We start from the raw sequence: 18,317 nt of genomic DNA on the forward strand, positions 1-18,317 counted from the left end.
ATGACTCAGTGGAGTATTTCAGGAATGCAATAATTAAAAACTTAGTAAACTATGAATAGAAGTGAACTTTGTTAGTCTGAGAGAGTATACATGAAACATAGCAAACATATTCAATGTTGAAACATTTAGAAGCATTTTCCATAATTTTAGGAAGAATGCCAGAATGCCAGCTGTCACCATCACCATTCTGCAAGACAATAAACAATAAAAATTGGCAAGTAAAGTCTTAACTGTCATGATATCATGATAATATCCTTTTCAAACCACATAGACCTAACAGACTATTAATAGTAAGACTGCATCAGAGTGTGTGTCTTAAATATATCAAAATAGAGCAGTTTGCATCTATTTACCAGCAAAAGCTGATGGGAATATATATATATGTGTGTGTGTGTTTGTGTGTGTATGAGATCCCAATGAAAATATAAGGAAATGATTTGTTAGTAATGAATTTAACAAAAAATATGCAAGACCCTTGTGGAGAAAGCTGTGGAACTATATGAAAGGTACCAAAAGGCTTGATAGTTGAAGATGATGAAAGTATAGTGTTATAAAGATACTGTTTTTTCATCAAATTTATTCAGTTATTTATACCCATTTAAAATTTCAGCAGGATAAGTAGGTAAAATTTGATGTTGGATGTTAAAATTCATACAGAAAAATAAATGCAAAAAAACAGTTGATAACTTTCAAAAATATCAGCAAGTAGGAATTTATCCTGCTGGATGTTAAGATGCAGTCTTAAGCTATATAGATGATAATTCTATATATTGTTGATAAAGTCACAGGTAAATAGATTACTAGATTTGGTTGTCTTGAGTAAACCCATGGATGTATGGAAATTGATGGCATTTTAAATGAGTTTGGAAGAAACATGAGACATTGGAGTAATAACTGGTTGCTTATTGGTGGAGGATAACCTATATTTTATGTTATATACCAAAAAATAGTACAGATGTATTAAAGACTGAAGATTTTTTTTTTTAACATAGTAGCATTTCTTAAAGTAGATTGCTTTGAATGTGGAGTAGGGAAGCATAAGGAAAAGACTAGTAAGTGTTACATTAAACTTTCTCTCTTCCTTTCTCTTATACACACACAGAAATTTTTTAATTTGATGGATATATCTGGTTCCTTGGTTGTGGTGGTGGTATCATAGTGTATGCATATGTCTAGACCCATCAAGATGTGTATATGAAATGTATGTGCAGATTTTTGCATATCAATTATTAGACCTCAATGAAACTAAGAAAAAGAAAATTGAAGCTAGGGATAGTAATGCCAATTTGATCCTTTTCTAATTGGCTTGTTAAATATGCTGGATTTCTACTTATTTCAACCAACATTAGTAGGAGTTTCCCTTTAATTTTCTGTTTGTGTTTCTTTTTTTTTTTTTTTTCAAAGATTTTATTTATTTATCTGACAGAGATCACAAGCAGACGGAGAGGCAGGCAGAGAGAGAGCTAGAGAGAGGGAAGCAGGCACCCCGCCGAGCAGAGAGCCCGATGCGGGACTCGATCCCAGGACCCTGAGATCATGACCTGAGACGAAGGCAGAGGCTTTAACCCACTGAGCCACCCAGGCGCCCCTCTGTTTGTGTTTCTAAAGTTATTTTAAATAACTTTAAATGCTTATTTTAGAAAAATTAAAAATGATAGTTTGTCATTCTTCAGGTTCCTTCTCTAAATAAGCAGTATCAGAACTAGCATGAAACTCCTTAGGAATTAAAATCTTAGAACCCTTCCAAGTCCTACTGAATGAGAAACTCCACATCAAATTCAGTTCTAATACTTAAGAAAATATCTCATAACTGTAGATTCAGATATTCTCAACAAAATACTAATAGTCCAACAATACATGAAGGGGATTCTTATTGGGTTTATCCCAGGAATGCAATATTGGCCGAATATTTAAAAATTAGTTTATGTAATATACCTATCAGTATCAAAAAAGAGATACTTTATTTAAACACTCAGTAAAGCAGGAACTGAAGAGAACTTCCTTAACTTAATAAAAAGCATCTTAACCACAAGTAAGATCATACTCAGTGATAAAAGAATGAATGCGGGGCGCCTGGGTGGCTCAGTGGGTTAAGCCGCTGCCTTCGGCTCAGGTCATGATCTCAGGGTCCTGGGATCGAGCCCCGCATCGGGCTCTCTGCTCAGCAGGGAGCCTGCTTCCTCCTCTCTCTCTGCCTGCCTCTCTGCCTGCTTGTGCTCTCTCTCTGTCAAATAAATAAATAAAAAATCTTTAAAAAAAAAAAATAAATAAAAGAATGAATGCTTTTCCCCTAAAAATTAAGAAGAAAAAGATCCGTTCTTCTATAAAGGGCATTCGGGCAATGAAAAGAAATTATAGTCATCCATTCCATATTGGAAAGGAAAAAATAAAACTATCTTTATTTGTATCTATAACATGTTCTTGTTATTGACAATCCCAAGAATTTCACTAAAAGTCTAAATACTTAATAAGTTTAACAAAAGAAGTTCAAGACTTATACACTGAAGGTTATAAAATATTGTTTAACAAAATTGGAGACCTAAAAATATCCCATGTTCGTTGATTAGAAGACTTAATCTTGGAGCACCTAGCTTGCTCAGTCTTTAGAGCATACTATTCTTGATCTTGGGGTTGTAAGTTCAAGCCCTACACTGGGTGTAGAGATTACTTAAAAATGAAATCTTAAAAAGGTGGGGGGGGTGCTTAATCTTGTTGAGGTAGCAGTACCCTTGTGATGTGCAGATTCAGCACAATATTTGCTATTGAAGTACGCCTTTTTTGCAGAAGTGGACAGTGGGTCCTAAAATTCATATGGAAATGCAGTGAACTCAAAATAACCAAAACAATATGCAAAGAAGAATGAAGTTGGAAATGTACACATTCTTATTACAAAAATTAATACGAAGCAAGGGCAATCAAGACGGTGGTGGTAGCCTCATCTATATCTGTGCGTTTGTATATGTGAATGTATATGTTTATAAATCATTGAAAGTCCAGAAGTAAGCCCTCATAGTCAGTTGAACCCATACATTATGGTCATAGCTGCCAAGACAACAATTCAATGGAGAAATAATAGCCTTTTTAAAAAATGGTGCTGGGACAGTTGGATATCCACATGAAAAGAGTGAAATTGGATCTTTTATTTACTTTACAAGACAGATTAACAAAGTGGATCATGGACTTAAATGTAAAAGCTAAAATTATGAGTCTTTGTGACCTTATGTTAAGCAAAGCTTCTTCCTACAAGAATTAACATTTAGAAGATAGAATTCCTGCCTCAGTCAGGTTGCTTAAAATGTCATCTGTGAATTACATATGCAAAAGAACTTAAAACATTAAATTATAATACTACATTACCACTAATACCAGACCTACAAAGAACCATAAGAGATTACTGTGTACAACTATTCCCAACAAATTGGACAATCTAGAAGACGTGGATACGTTCCTAGAAACATACAACCAAACAAGACTGAATCATGAAGAAAGAGAAGATCTCAACAGGCCAGTTAATAGTTAAGGAGATTGAATCTGTAATCAAAAACCTCCCAGCAAAGAAAAGTCCAGGACCAGATGGCTTCTCTGGTGAATTCTGTCAAACATTTTTTTGAAGGAGAACTAATACCAAACTTCCTGAAACTCTTATAAAACGTGGAAGAGGAAAGAACTCCACTGAGCTCATTATATGAAGCCAGCATTACCCTGATACCAAAACCTGACAAGGGAAGGACAAGAAAAATCCAGAGCAATATTCCTAATGAACAGATGCAGAAATTGTCAGCAAAATATTACTAAACTGAATTCAACAGTACATTACAAGGAGCACACAGGGCACCTGGGTGACTCAGTCAGTTAAGTGTCTGCCTTCATCTCAGGTCAGGATCCCAGGGTCCCAGGATCAATCCCTCATCGGGCTTCCTGCTCAACTGGGAGTCTGCTTCTCCCTCTGCCCTTCATCCCACTCACGATCTCTTACTCGCTCTCTCTCTCAAATAAATAAATAAAATAATAAAAAATAAAAGGATCCATCGTGATCAAGTGGGATTTATTCCAGGTATACAAGGGTAGCTCAATATGTGCAAATTAGTGTGATATATACCACATTAACAAAACAAAGGATGACAATCCTTTAATCATTGCAATATATGAAAGAAAAAATGCATTTGACAAAATTTCCAGCGTCCCTTCATGATAAAAACTCTTAACAAAGTTAGGTGTATAGAGTGAATGTACCTCAGCATAATAAAGGCCATATATGAGAAACCCAGATCATATGAAAAATCCACTTACTAGTGCAAAGCTGAAAGCTTTTAAGATCAGGAATAAGACATAGATGCCCACTCTCACCACTGGAAGTCATAGCCAGAGCAATTAGGCAAGAAAAGAAAATTTTAAAAACCCCAAACAGGCAAAGAAGAATGAAATTGTCTTTTTGCAGATGATATGACATATGTAGAAAACCCTAAAGACCACCAAAAATTGTTAGAACTAATCATAAATTCAATAAAGTTGCAGGAATGAACTCAGTAGTGTTTTTATATGCTAACAGTGAACTAACAGATTTGAGGAAACAGTCCCATTTACAATTGCATCAAAAAGAATAAAATACCTAGGAATAAATTTAACCAAGGAGGTGAAAGATTTGTACATTGAAAACTAAAACAAATTGGTGAAATTGAAGAAGACAAAAATAAATGGAAAGGTATCGTGTTCTTAGACTGCAAGATTAATACTGTTTAAAATGTCTATTAACCAAAGCAATCTGCAGATTTCATGCAATCCCTATCAAAATTCCAGTGGCATTTCTCACAGAAATAGAAAAATGCAATCCTAAAATTTGTGTGAAACTACAAAACACCGAGTAGCCTAAGCGATCTTGAGTAAGAGGAACAAAGCTGGAGACTTCACACTTCCTGATTTCAAACTGTCTTAAATTGCTATGGTAATCAGACAGGTGGCATAAACACGTGGCTCAGTGGAACAAAATGGAGATCCCAGAAATAAATCCCCACATATTAGGCAACTAAAATTTAACAAGGTAGCCAAGAAAACTAATGGGGAGAGGACAATGTCTTCAATAAATTGTGCTGGGAAAACTGGATAGCCACATACAAAAGAATGAAATTGGATCCCTGTGTTAACATCATATACAAAAATCACCTCAAAATGGATTAAATACTTGAACATAACCTGAAACCGTAAAATTCATGGAAGAAAATATAGGAGATGAGCTCCTTGACATTGGCCTTGGCATTGATATTCGGCTTTTTCACTGGAAGCAAAGGCAAAGGCAACAAAGATAAATAGGTGGTGCCTCATCAAATTAAAAAGCTTCTATACATCAACAAAATGAAAAGGCCAGCCATGGGTGGGAGTAGATATTTGCAAATCATTTATCTGATAAATTGTCAATGTCTGAAATACGTAACGAATTCACAAAACTCAATAGCAAAGAAACCAGTTAAAAAGTGGGCAAAAAACAGATAATGTTTTTTCAAAGATGACCTATAGATGGCCATCAAGTATGCGAAAAGTTCCTCAGTGTCACTAATCATCAAGGAAATACAAATCAAAACCACAAGATAACAGTTACCTCATATCTATCAGGATGTCTGTTATTACAATCAATAGATAACAAATGCTGGCAAGGATGTGAAGAAGAAGGAGCCCTCATGTACCATTTGTGAGAATGTAAACGGGCACAGCCACTATAGAAAACAGTATGGAGGTTCCTCAAGAAATTAAATGTAGAACCACCATATGATCCAGCAGTCATCTCTGGTTATATACATGCACAGGAAATTAGTCATTATCTCAAAGAGATTCTTGTACTCCCATGTTCATTGCAGCATTATTCACAGTAGCCAAAATATGGAAGCATCCTAAGTATTCCTTAGTAGAAGAATAGATAAAATGGTGAATAAAAATATATAATGGATTATTATTCAGCCATAAGAAAGAAGGAAGTTCTGCCCTTTGCAACAGTGTGGATGAAACTGGAGGCCATTATGCTCAGTGAAATAAGCCAGGCAGAGAAAGACAAATACTACATAGTATCCCTCATATGAAGAATCTTTAACTAATAAATCAGACTGGTAGAGTAGAAAAGTGGTTGCCAGGAAGTGGGAGGAAAAGGTGCAACTTTCAGTTGTAAGATGAATAAGACCTGAGGATATGTAGATATATATATATATACACATACATACATACATGCATACAGTATGTGTTGTGTATTTGAAATGTGATAGGAGAGTAGAATTTCAGTGTTGTCCCTGCCTTGCAAAAAAGGTAAGTGATGGAGGTGTTAGTTAACTCAGTGGAGGATCTGCTTTCACAATCATCATATTTTATACTTTGAATGTCTCACAATTTTATTTCCCAATAATAGTAGAAATAAAAATACAAGCCTGCACCCTGTTACATTTTTTTCTAATTTTTGAGTATTTAGTGTGATGGGCAGATTCACACATGGCACATTTATAGCCATTTAGTAATACTTCTGAAGTCTATTGATATTTGGTTTATTTTTTATAAAATAAAACTTTAAGTTCTATAGCTTACTCAAGGATGTGTAGCATTTTGTTTTGTTTCTAGTTTTAATGGTGAAGCCACCCAAGAAGTACCACTTGATTGGTAACATAGATTAACCCCACAAATAGGAAGAAGAGTGGGGAGGAAAAAAACTTAAAATTTAGAAGACCTTATCTCTAGAAAAATGCATGCACAAAGTTTTGCTTATAATTTCAAACAGTTTATAGACCTAGGTTCAAGACCTGGTACAAAGAATATATACCACTGAAATGTATCCTTATTTAAATAGGCTGCTTTTGAAAATTTAGTACAAACCTTTAAATTTTTTAAGTGCTCTGTATTAATAGTTAAAGTTAGTATAAAATTTCCAAATCTTACTGGAAAATGTAAAGTTCAGAATTTTAAACAACTTAAACTAAAATAAATCATTCTCTTTTAGAGAAAATATTCATATGCTATCTGAAGAAAAACAGAGAATAATGCTGTTAGAACGAGTAAGTAAATTGCTTTCTTGAAATATAATGTTTGCTATGTTCACTCTGGAGATGCAGTTACATAAACCTTGTATTGAAAACATACACAGTTTTTAAGTTTATAAGTTAATCTTGTTTTTAATGGTTACTTTAATGGTTAACGTTTTGAGAAATCCTGTCATTTTTGTTTTTTTTTTAATCCAACTGGCTAAATGTTTGGCAGTAGTATTTTAGTCCTTTCCTTTTCATTTCTTCCCAATAATTGAAGTCTCTCTCAGTAAGAAAGATTGGTGTTCTTTATAAAATGAATATATGGAATAATGGTTTTATTCAATAACAGTTCAAAATGTACAGAACATTATAATTATGAACTTAAGTATTTCAAAGCAAGGTAAATATTTTCTAGAATTGGGCAAAAATAGAATATGAAGAAGAAAAGGGATTTTTAAGAGATTAATTGAACAAGAAAAAATTGGCAGTAGTGGTTTCCTCCCAGTTGTACTACCAGGTTATATGTAATTTTGATTCAAAGTTAACATATCTTTGTTCATAGACCACTTTTCATTCCGTAGGCTTTTAAGATTTTCTACATTTTTTTTATTAAAGGATTATGTGATCACCTTTGTCAGAATCAGGTGGGGTGTGGGTTACAACTACAGAATCCTTCTCTTTTGCCATACCTATTCCTATCCCTGTCTTATATCTATTCCTTACAGAGTCTTTGGGGATAGAGCTCAGCTACTTACTGCATATTTACAAGTGTCACAAGTAATTCTAATGCATGTTAAATTCTGAGAACTCTAGGCCTAGGTAAATGTACCTAAAATTATTCTAACTCTCTCTTAAGCCTGTAAATAATTAAAACAGTTGGAAAAGACCCATAAAAAAGAATATCCTAATTTTTCATAGTAGATCAGAACATTAATGTGAAGATTCAGGAAATTTTGACAACTAAGTTTCAATTTGAGAAGGTACAGGGGATTAAACCACAGGGGTCTTTTTTTTCTCCTGCAGACATTACAGTTGAAAGAAGAAGAAAACAAGCGGTTAAATCAAAGACTGGTAAGTTATTTTTCTTGCCAAATAGATATTAACATTTCAAAATGTTTTGCATTATCTTTCACTATAAATACCATCGGAGATGTGTATGGCTTGATTAATTTATTTCTAGTAGTTTCATTGGGCCATGTGGGTCATTAATGAATTGATTCTCAGAGTGATGACCTTGTTTCAGAGTTACTATATGTGGCCATAGAACTGACCAAGTGGACTACCTTACTAATATAATGTTAAAATCAATCAATAAAATCAAGGCAGTTTTCTGATTAAAAGCTATGATCACTTAGGATTTCATAATTATGTGTATTTATAACATCAAGTTAGGATTCTTAAGTCCATAACAAAGTTAGAGGTACTCTTCATAGGCCTTTCGAAAATTAACATGTTCACATGGAAGTGTGAATAATTAATACATTGTATCCCTTCCCCTTTTTTTCTTTTTTTTCCTCTCTTTTTTTTAATTTAACTTGAGCTGTTTGACCTTGACACCTTACATGAGAGACTATATGGTCTTGAATTAATCTTGGCTCTGCTGTCACCTGCAGACTTAACCAGTTACTTGAACAGTTATACAGTTGATCTTACATGTTTTAATAAAGCAATTACTTAATTTTTCAAGTTCTAATAATTGTAATTTACAACAAAATAGGAATAATCTAAGGCCTGTGTTCAATACTTTTGAAAACTTGTAAGATACTGATTAGAATTGAGCTTTTTAAAAATTGTGTCTTATAGGGAAACATCTGCTTTCTTTCATATGCCTTTCTTCCCCAACTCAAACAGTGTAAATCACATCTTAATTCTACAGTCATTGGTCATATAGTCAGTTAGTCTGTAGTCATTCTAGTCAATAATTAATTTATCACCAAGTTAATCTTAAGGCTATTTACTATTTTTCTAAGTAGAGGAAACTGTTGTTCACAGAGACTAAGAAGAATTGCCTATCCCAGACATCATTCAATATGCTGTTTTATGCAGTATTTCCAGTAGAATATAAGCTGTGTCTGGCAAGGATTATAATCAATTTTCTGTGTTCTTAGCACCTAGACTAGTAACTGGTACACAGTTGATACTTGGGAAGTGTTTATGAATGAAAGCTTTTTGTCCTTCAGATCCAAAGAGTACCCCACTCCCACCCAAAGATGTAACTTAGTGTAAAGCATACTTTCATATCAGTTTACAACTGTTTTCATACAGTGTTTTCTTAAATCTAAACCCTCATTTATTTTATAATAAACATATGAAAAACTTAAAAATCAAAATAAAATTGAATATGGTCTGGAAAATAGACAATCAAACTTGTCTTCACTGGCAGCATATAGACCATTTCAGTGATTCTGATAATAAGTTACTACACTTTTAGGCCTTTCTATTTACTATTTGTTGTTCATTTTATTTTGTTTCCAAATGCTAATGAGACCCTGCATCGTTCCAGATAATGTTCAGAGGGCAATGGAAGAAATTCTGAGCATCAGAATTAGACTTACTAAACAAAGAGAAATTCATTTATCTGTCCTTGATTTGTACAACTGTGTAATGGACCCACTCTGCTTGGGAAATATAGGCATCATTGCCATCCTTTCAGGCCCCAAGACCATGGGACACATGTCCCATGTATCGTGTGATGGTATAAATAATGGATTAAAGCCTGTTTGAAGAGCAAGCCGTCCCAGCTGAGCTAAGGCAGCACTACATCAGCTAGCATGTCCCATTCCATTGTGCTCATCAGGAGAGGAAATGGAGGACAGTCACAACTCTCATTATTTAGCCCTTGCTGGGAATAGTGGGTTTTTAAACTGAAGTTCTCAGAAGTTGCCTTGGAGGTAAGTGAGGGACTTTACCAATTCTCAGGACTTTTTTCTCCCACCCCCATTTTAACCAGAGGAGTATTATATTTGTTTTTCCTAGTTAGATATTGGACCTTTGAATAAGATTTTGCTCAAGAGTTTTTTGGTTTATTCTTTTACCAAAATGAAAGATTTGAAACTGATGTGTTATAATTGGCAAACGCTTCTCCAAAACTTGTCAATCTCTATTCTGTGATATATTTAATATTAACTGTGTAATTATAAATAAAATACGATTCTATATTTAAAGTTTTCAATGCAGCCAAATTTGATTAAAAAAATACCCTATGTAAAAATGTAGGTGAATTTGCCCACTGAAAGTCATTGTTGAAGGAAAGCAATTACATTAGTGAACATCATATTTGGACTCTTAAAAGCTGGGACACAGATGTGAATATGTGTGACATCAAAAGAAATTTTGCAACAAGGACCTAATAAATATATGTGGTGCTTTAATTATGTAAACTTCATTCATTTTTTTTTTTAGATGTCTCAGAGCATGTCTTCAGTATCCTCAAGGCATTCTGAAAAGATAGCTATTAGAGAGTGAGTATTATATATTTTCTGTTTTCCATGTGAAATAAATTTATTGATTTTTTTTAATGTATTGATTTATTGAATTGTTAATGAAAATATTTTTCAGTGGCTGTAGTCCTTCAGATTCAGGTGCATTGAGCTGAGTGTTTTATACCCATTGGTAGTAAAAATTTTTTATTAAAAAGCATAGTTTTTCTAAATTCTTGGAAACATTAGCATTATATTCGAAGTCATTACAGCTTTAATTATCATTTATACACAAATATTCCTTTTGACTCTACTTTTCAGCTAATGCCACCTCTTTTACATCCTATTTCCTTTTACATGGTAGGTTGGAGAGTCAGATTTTTTAAGTTGTACTGTTCCCTCATTTTTATTTTTCAGATTTCATTCTATTGATATACTACTACAACTTCATAATATGCTATTTATCAGTTGAATAATTTCATAGACAGTCTTCCAGGACCCCATTACCCATCATAATATGTTGGTTTTTGGCATGGGCTGTTTAAATATTAAATCTCTGTAATAAAGTTTTTCAAAAGCATTGTCAGCAGCACATGAACACGTGAACAGCACATATCCTATACCTATCAGGACAGATACAAAAATCAGTAAACTAACTATTTTTACAAGACCCTTTATTTTTGTCTATAATAGGTCTGTCAACTAAATTTTTGGTTGTCAGACATCTGTGGTTTCTGGCCTTCAACTTCTATAGAATTTTATCTTTTCTCAGTGATGTTAGAAAGGTAGCTGGTATCTGCTTTTATGTATCAACTGTATGTCAAATCAAATCCAGTTTTGAGATGAGCTTTAAAAGAAAAAAAAAAAAAAATTTAACTGCCCAAAGAGAGGCCCTGTCTACTTTTTTGAAGGTGTTCTGGTATTTAGCCAAAAACCATTCCTGCCACATCTTGTTAGGTAGGCATCAAGTATTTGTAGGATGAGCAATTAAGGAAAAAGCTATTATCCTTTAAAAGCTTTCCCAGTGATTTTGATGATTTTTCAGGTACAGGACCTACTAAATTAAATTATCTTGACAACTAAGAAATCTGAGATTAACTTTCTTTTTTTTTTTTTAAGTTTTTACTTTTAATTCCAGTGTAGTTAACATACTGTGTTATATTAGTTTAAGGTGTACAGTATAGTGATTCCACAATTCTGTGGTACTCACTGCTCATCATGATAAATGTACTCCTAATCTCCATCACCTATTTCATCCATCGCCACTACCCCTCTGGTAGTTACCCCTCTGGTAACTATCACTACTCTTACTCAACATAGTATTGGAAGTCCTAGCCATAGCAGTCAGACAACAAGAAGAAATAAAAGGCATCCAAATCAGCAAGGAAGAAGTAAAACTTACACTATTTGCAGATGACATGGTACTATATAGAAAACCCCAAAGGTTCCATCAAAAAACTACTTGAACTGATAAATTCAGTAAGGTCAAAAGATTAAATTTAAATGCCCGTTCATATTTTGAACAACATTCTAAAAATGATTCTGAAGACGCAAAACCAATTAAAGCATATGGGCAGTTGTACCCATTTCTTTCTTTCCTTGCTCCTTCTTTCAGGCCTTCACCCTAAAGCATTAATTTTCACTGTCCTCTTTAAACCTAACTAAGTACATGAACTGAGCACAGTAGGTTTTTCTTTCAAATTGAAGAGCTCTGTACCTGGAGACAGAAGAAATAGTATGTAGTCTTTCTTTTCCACTGTGACTGTAAATAAGTTCACTTGGAATTTGTTTCATGTTCTAAGATGGAAGATGGAGATGAATAGCTTCTTCCTGTGATTGGTGACTATAATAGTGTTTTATTCTCCCCCTCATCCAAGCATTACTTTTGTTTTTTTAAACAATAGCATTAGAAATTTAAAAATTTTGGTCTTTGAGTGTCATGGGCATCACCCTTTGAACATGTGCTATGTATGATCAGCACTCCCACCGGGAGCAGGGTAGAGTTAAAAAAAAAAAAAAGATCATGTGTTAATGTGAGTTTTAATAATGCATTGATATTTGAATATAGAGTTGAACATTGCAGAATATATACTTAAAAGTTTTCAGAAGAGTGTGGCAGTAACTATTAAGGACAATAAATTATATTCCTTTATTCAGTTTTCAGGTTGGAGATTTGGTACTCATAATCCTAGATGAGCGCCATGACAATTATGTGTTATTTACTGTTAGTCCAACCTTGTATTTTCTGCATTCGGAGTCTCTGCCTGCCCTGGATCTCAAACCAGGTGAGGGTGGTAAGTGTCACATCCATAACTAAAATTAATTAATTAAACCTGGAGTGTAGAGAATATATCAAAGATTTTTCTACCCTCTTGTTTGAGTATAACAGAATTAAATCACTAAGAAGGAACTCTGCTTAATTTTTTTTTGTTTTTTATAAAATCAGTATTAAACAGATTATTTTCCTGGACTCTGGACAGTTCAAAATTAGAGTATATTTAGTGTATTTGGGTCAAATATCTCATACCCTAGCAAAAGTAGAATTATATTGTCAGAATTCCCATGTAAATGCAGCCTATTAAAGCTTAGTTCACACTCATTTATTTAAAAAGCAAAAAAGACTGCTTTTAGAAGAAATAGTCTCTCCAGCTGTAAAATGTCTTTTCTTATTTATTATCATCTTATGTTCCTACTTTGTTTTTCATTAAACTTGTCAATACTTAATTTTTTAAGGCTTTCTAAAAAATAATTTTGTTAAAATTTACTAAATTACAATGTCTATTATAATTACTTTGATCTTAGAAGAATAGAAACCTTGGGATACTTAGCTTAAATAGAATTATTAAAATACAAGAATGTATGTCCGTTTACATTGATGTTTCTTTTCGGAATGACTTAACCAACATGGGCAAATACCAACTCTTGAACTAGGACCATGTCACATAATCAGTCCATCATGGCTGTTGGTGAATATCCATAGATTGGTATAGTTTTTGTAAGACTTTGAAAAATGAGAAGATAACCTTTCAGCTTACTGGTTTTGTGTCTTGAAAACAGTGAACTTGGTATTGTTTCGATTTTCTCTGGGTTTCTTTTGTCTCATTTCTTTAAGCTTTTTATTTGAAAATGATTTTTATTTATCAAAGAGTTGCATGATAAGTACAGAGCAAAAAAAAAAAAAAAAAAGACCCATACACCTTTACTTAGATTCAGCTATTGTTAACATTTTGCCCCACTGCCTTATTCTACATGTGTATGTCTAAATGTATAAACACATAAATATACACAAATGGGTGCTTGTTCTGTTTTGTTGCCTGGAACCATATGAGCCTAAGTTATATCATGGATCTTTGTCTTTAAATATTTCAATATGCATTTCCCAAGAATAGGAGAGTTAGTGCTTAAATCTAGGAAACATGTGGGGGCATCTCGGTGACTCGGTTGGTTGAATGTGCAACTCTTGGTTTCAGCTCAGGCTGTGATCTTGGGCCCGTGTTGGACTCCAAGCTCAGGGGGAATCTGTTTGAAGATTCTCTCCCTTTCTCCCTCCACATGCATGCATTCTCTCTCTCTCTGCCCCTCTCTCACAAATAAGTAAATCTTTAAAAAATTAAATGAAGGGTGCCTGGGTGGCTCAGGTGTCAAGTGTCTGCCTTCGGCCCAGGTCATGATCCCAGGGTCCTGGGATCGAGCCCCTCATTGGGCTCCCTGCTCAGCGGGAAGCCTGCGTCTCCCTCTCCCACTCCCCCTGCTTGTGTTCCCTCTTTTGCTGTGTCTCTTTCTGTCAAATAAATAAGATCTTTTTAAAAATAAATAAATGAAAATAAATCTAAGAAACACTGTATACTCTTAGAGATTCACAGTGCACATTACCATTTTAAAGGTTCTCAGAGGTCTTGGAGAAAAGAATTTAACAATCTTACTTTACCAAGGAACTCCAGCCTTCTCTCCCCTCCACCTTTTTTTTTTTTTTTTTTTTTTTTGAGAAATGCAGAAGAGAGGATGCCAATTGGGGATGATGCTACCCTATCCCTCTGTCATTGCCCTGGGGATTATTAAGAGTGGTTTTTTTTTTGCCCATGACAGTGGGACTTATTACTCCTCAAACAAAACATAAGTATTTAGTTTTAGGTCATTTCTTTCCAGAAATCATGGATTGTCTGTGATGTGCTATATTACTCTTGAGAATATTTTCCATATCCTTTGGCTTAGGGACTTTTATCTTTCTATCATGTGATACATCTATATATTTTTATTTCTAATAGTTTACTCATGGTATCTTTTTAAAATTTTTTAAAAGATTTTATTTATTTTTGAGTGAGTGAGAGAGAGAGAGAGAGAGAGCATGACTGACTGTGAGGAGGGACAGAAGGAGAAGTAGACTCCCCATTGAGCAGGGAGCCCAATGCAGGACTCAGTCCCTGGACCCTAGGATCATGAACTGGGCTGAAGGCAGACACTCAACCAACTGAGCCACCTAGGCACCCCTTGTAATATCTTTCATTTATATGTTGCCAAATAATGTTTACAGAATAAAAATCAGTTTTGTCTTTTCTTAGGAATCTCAAAGGCTTTAGCCTAACCAGATAATTTACTGGCCAAATACTTTTGAAATCGACTCTTTTAAAAACTTATCTTCTGATGAATTTAAAAATAAAATGGAGTACTTTCCTTTTCTTAGCTTGTCACACTTTGGCTCTATGAGGACTATTGTTTTCAGCCTGTCTCCTCCCACATTTTCCATCTCCCCTTCACATAAGCACTGCCTTTCCAGACTTGGTTCTTAACCCTTTAACTGCCATTTTTTCTGCACTGATGATGTTAACACTCCATGCCAAGGCATGCCAGGCTGCCAGGCAGATGCAACTCCTGCCTTCGAGCACTGTCGTTCAAAGCACCACCCCCCCCCCCAACACCAAAGGAAAGGTCCGTGGTTTGCTTTGAACCTAGAAAAGAAATTTTTGTCTGAGTAACTGTCTGCTTTCAGAAATAGACATGGTCATCTTCCTTAGCACTTTCAGTAGATGGCACTGTTGAGCTAATTTAGAATTCCTAAATTTATTCGTTCATGATTCGTACTTAGATTATTTGTATTTCTTGAACTTTGTTAGTTCTATAATAAAATTTCTCATCTATATTTAGTGAGAAAAGCCAAAACTATGGCTGAAAAGTAAAAGGAATTCATTTTTGATTTACAAATCATTTTGTATTTTAGTGATTTGTTTTAAAAGTCTTATACCTTCTTTTACCTTAGAGAACTTTATTTGGTTTGATTCTGGCAGTTATGTTTTCATGGGTGATTATATCCTTACTTTTAAAAAGAAATTAACAATTTCATTCAACAGCTTCAGGTACATCTAGAAGACCCTGGGTACTTGGAAAAGTAATGGAAAAGGAATACTGTCAAGCCAAAAAGGTAAAAACTACATCAAAAGATATAAACCTAGAAACTATCAAGAAGATTCAGATTCACATACTACTTCACATAGAAATTGTTAGTAGGGCAGTGGTTTGTCCTTTAGCTCATTTCATTAATACCTTGAATTTAATGACTTGTGAGTATGAACCACCAATTTTATAAGTATCTGTTATTTATCTTTAGAGAGTGGATGTAGGTAGATTACCAACAGTTAGTCAGCATGTACATGAAAATAACTGCAAGTTTCTGTTCTAGAACCATTATGTTTTCTTGTGCAAAAAAAAAAAAGAAAGAACACACAGCATAACTGGTTATTAAAAGTGAATCTATTTGTAGCAGAGTTGTTTTTTCTGATTTTCATATGCTTAACCCTTTTGAAGAAAGAATGCAAAAAATTGATGACTAAAAATGTATGTGACTAATGTCAGCAGTGTCAGTGCTATAGAATCAGTGGAATCTAATGAGCATTTTTCCTGACTCACTGTAATTTGGGGCCCCTCTGCTCCAAAACACCAATGAAATTAAAACAGTACTTTGAGGGTGCTTTGATACTTAAAATCATGACACATGTCTCCCTTTATACTATATTCTTGAGCAGTGATTACCAGCTCTTTCTTCCATCAGTATTAGTGGTTCAGTATACTCTCAGGTATAAGGGCTGGATCTTGTATAATTTTATAAAGACTTCTCCTCACCCATATTTTTCAGCCCCCAGTACTCTAGCATTGAGTAGGGTGATAGGACAGCACCTCTGTAATTTGGTTTTACCCATTTAAGTGATTCTTTTTCTTCTCTTCTTAGGCACAAAACAGATTTAAAGTTCCTTTGGGGACAAAGTTCTACAGAGTGAAAGCTGTGTCATGGAATAAGAAAGTATAATTTATGGAAGAAATTAAACATTCTGTGATGTTTTTCTGATTTGTCCTACAGTGCTTATTCATCACTCCAAAAACAGCAGGCCATCTTTTTATACAAAAGTCACCGTGACAATATACTTCATTGGTGTATATCACTTACTTTTTAACTGGCTACGTTTTAGGAACAATAAATTCATCAAAACCCTTGGCTGAATTAAAATGGTTTTGTTTTTGTTTTTTTACCCAAATAACTAGAAATGCGGACCAAACTAGTTCATTTTCTCAAAGGGCATATTCTGCATTGTGGCTTATGGTTAGCCATATTAATTGCCTGTTACATATACATTAGCTTGGACTTAGATATTAAATGTTAGTTATTATTACCAGCATTTGTCCTTTTGTGAAATCAATATCAGAAAACTTGCACTCTTAAACACATTCTTTATAAAATGTATAAATTCTTCAAAACTATTTAAAGAGGAGTGTTATTGCATGCAGATAATCATAACTTTGAGTTTGCCTCTGTAGATTACTAAAGCAAATTGTTTCATTTATTTTTTTAAATGCCCTTTGATGTTTCAAAACAAAAAGAAACTCTTAATTTGAGTGACTGATGTTAAGATCAGCCATAATCAGCAATCTTCAAAAGCACTTTCAACAGTGGTCACCTGGGTTCTAAAGGGAAGAGTCTGTGCTGTCGACAGTTTCAAAGGCAGCACTGGAGACTTCCCAACCTCTTTATTATTTGGTTTAGAATAGTCATATTGATGAAATCGTAATTCATGGTTTGATTTCAGAAAAAGCATATTCATTGTACATTAACCATTTAGAGGTCATTTAAATAACAAAGTATTGTATTGTAAAAGACATGTAGAATTTTAAAACAATAAAGATTTGAACCTGTAAATGTGTGTGCCTTTTAAAGAAGGATACATTTTTAATATATTTGAGTGATTGCTGGGAAGTGTGAAAAATCTTGTTCTGTATCAAATCAAAAGAGAAACATGTTTATTACAAAAATGTTCTTTAGCTATATACTATGTAACAGGGTAAAACAGTGTTATGTAGAATAGAATTGTGTAAACTAGGTATGTAGACAAATTGCTATGGAGCAAAGGTATTTAAATGAGTTAGTTGAGTTGGATGAGGCTTGTTTCAGGTTTGTTGCTAGAGAACAATAATTAAATGATTCTTTTTCAGAAAATATTTAATTTCTTCTTAAAAATAAGTTAAATATTTTTTTAAATATGTATATCTAATAGTACAGAAAATGGAATAAACACCATAGTGTATAGATAACTGAATTTGACAACATATTAATGAATAAATGAACAAATGATTTCACATGTTTCTATTCAATCCTTCCATGACATCTCAATGCAAAAAAAACCGAAGCAATAAACTACTTTATATACAGAATGGTTTTGTTAAGCAGGTTTGGCTGAGCCTAAATGAATCTGCCAGATGGACTATTTTGACGTATTTGGTATCTGTCACACACATAAATATGTGGTCATTGTGCTGTGGAATCAAAGTGGCCTGACACATGAAAGCCATCGTTTCATTAATGCTCCTCTTTAATGTTGGATTTTATTGCTCTTAGTTTTTCTTCTTTTATATCCATCCT

At 33.8% G+C, this 18,317-nt stretch overlaps 1 protein-coding gene across 5 annotated transcripts in view; it reads left to right on the forward strand.

Annotated features, from left to right (window-relative positions):
- The window catches only part of RB1CC1 (RB1 inducible coiled-coil 1), a 93,556-nt gene extending 75,522 nt beyond the window's left edge, over positions 1-18,034 (forward strand). For 4 of the 5 annotated variants that reach the window (XM_047724565.1, XM_047724569.1, XM_047724566.1 and 1 more), the window contains 6 exons: positions 6,971-7,025; positions 8,019-8,066; positions 10,398-10,456; positions 12,572-12,708; positions 15,760-15,830; positions 16,635-18,034. In XM_047724565.1, coding sequence (XP_047580521.1) covers positions 6,971-7,025; positions 8,019-8,066; positions 10,398-10,456; positions 12,572-12,708; positions 15,760-15,830; positions 16,635-16,712 — 448 coding nt within the window. In that variant the 3' untranslated portion in view covers positions 16,713-18,034. The remainder of the gene's footprint in view (positions 1-6,970; positions 7,026-8,018; positions 8,067-10,397; positions 10,457-12,571; positions 12,709-15,759; positions 15,831-16,634) is intronic. The other variant, XM_047724568.1, reaches the window with a different exon arrangement.
- The last annotated feature ends 283 nt before the right edge of the window (positions 18,035-18,317 follow it).

The sequence above is a fragment of the Lutra lutra genome, chromosome 4, assembly GCF_902655055.1.
Source record: "Lutra lutra chromosome 4, mLutLut1.2, whole genome shotgun sequence".
In the NCBI taxonomy this organism is placed as follows: Eukaryota; Metazoa; Chordata; class Mammalia; order Carnivora; family Mustelidae; genus Lutra; species Lutra lutra.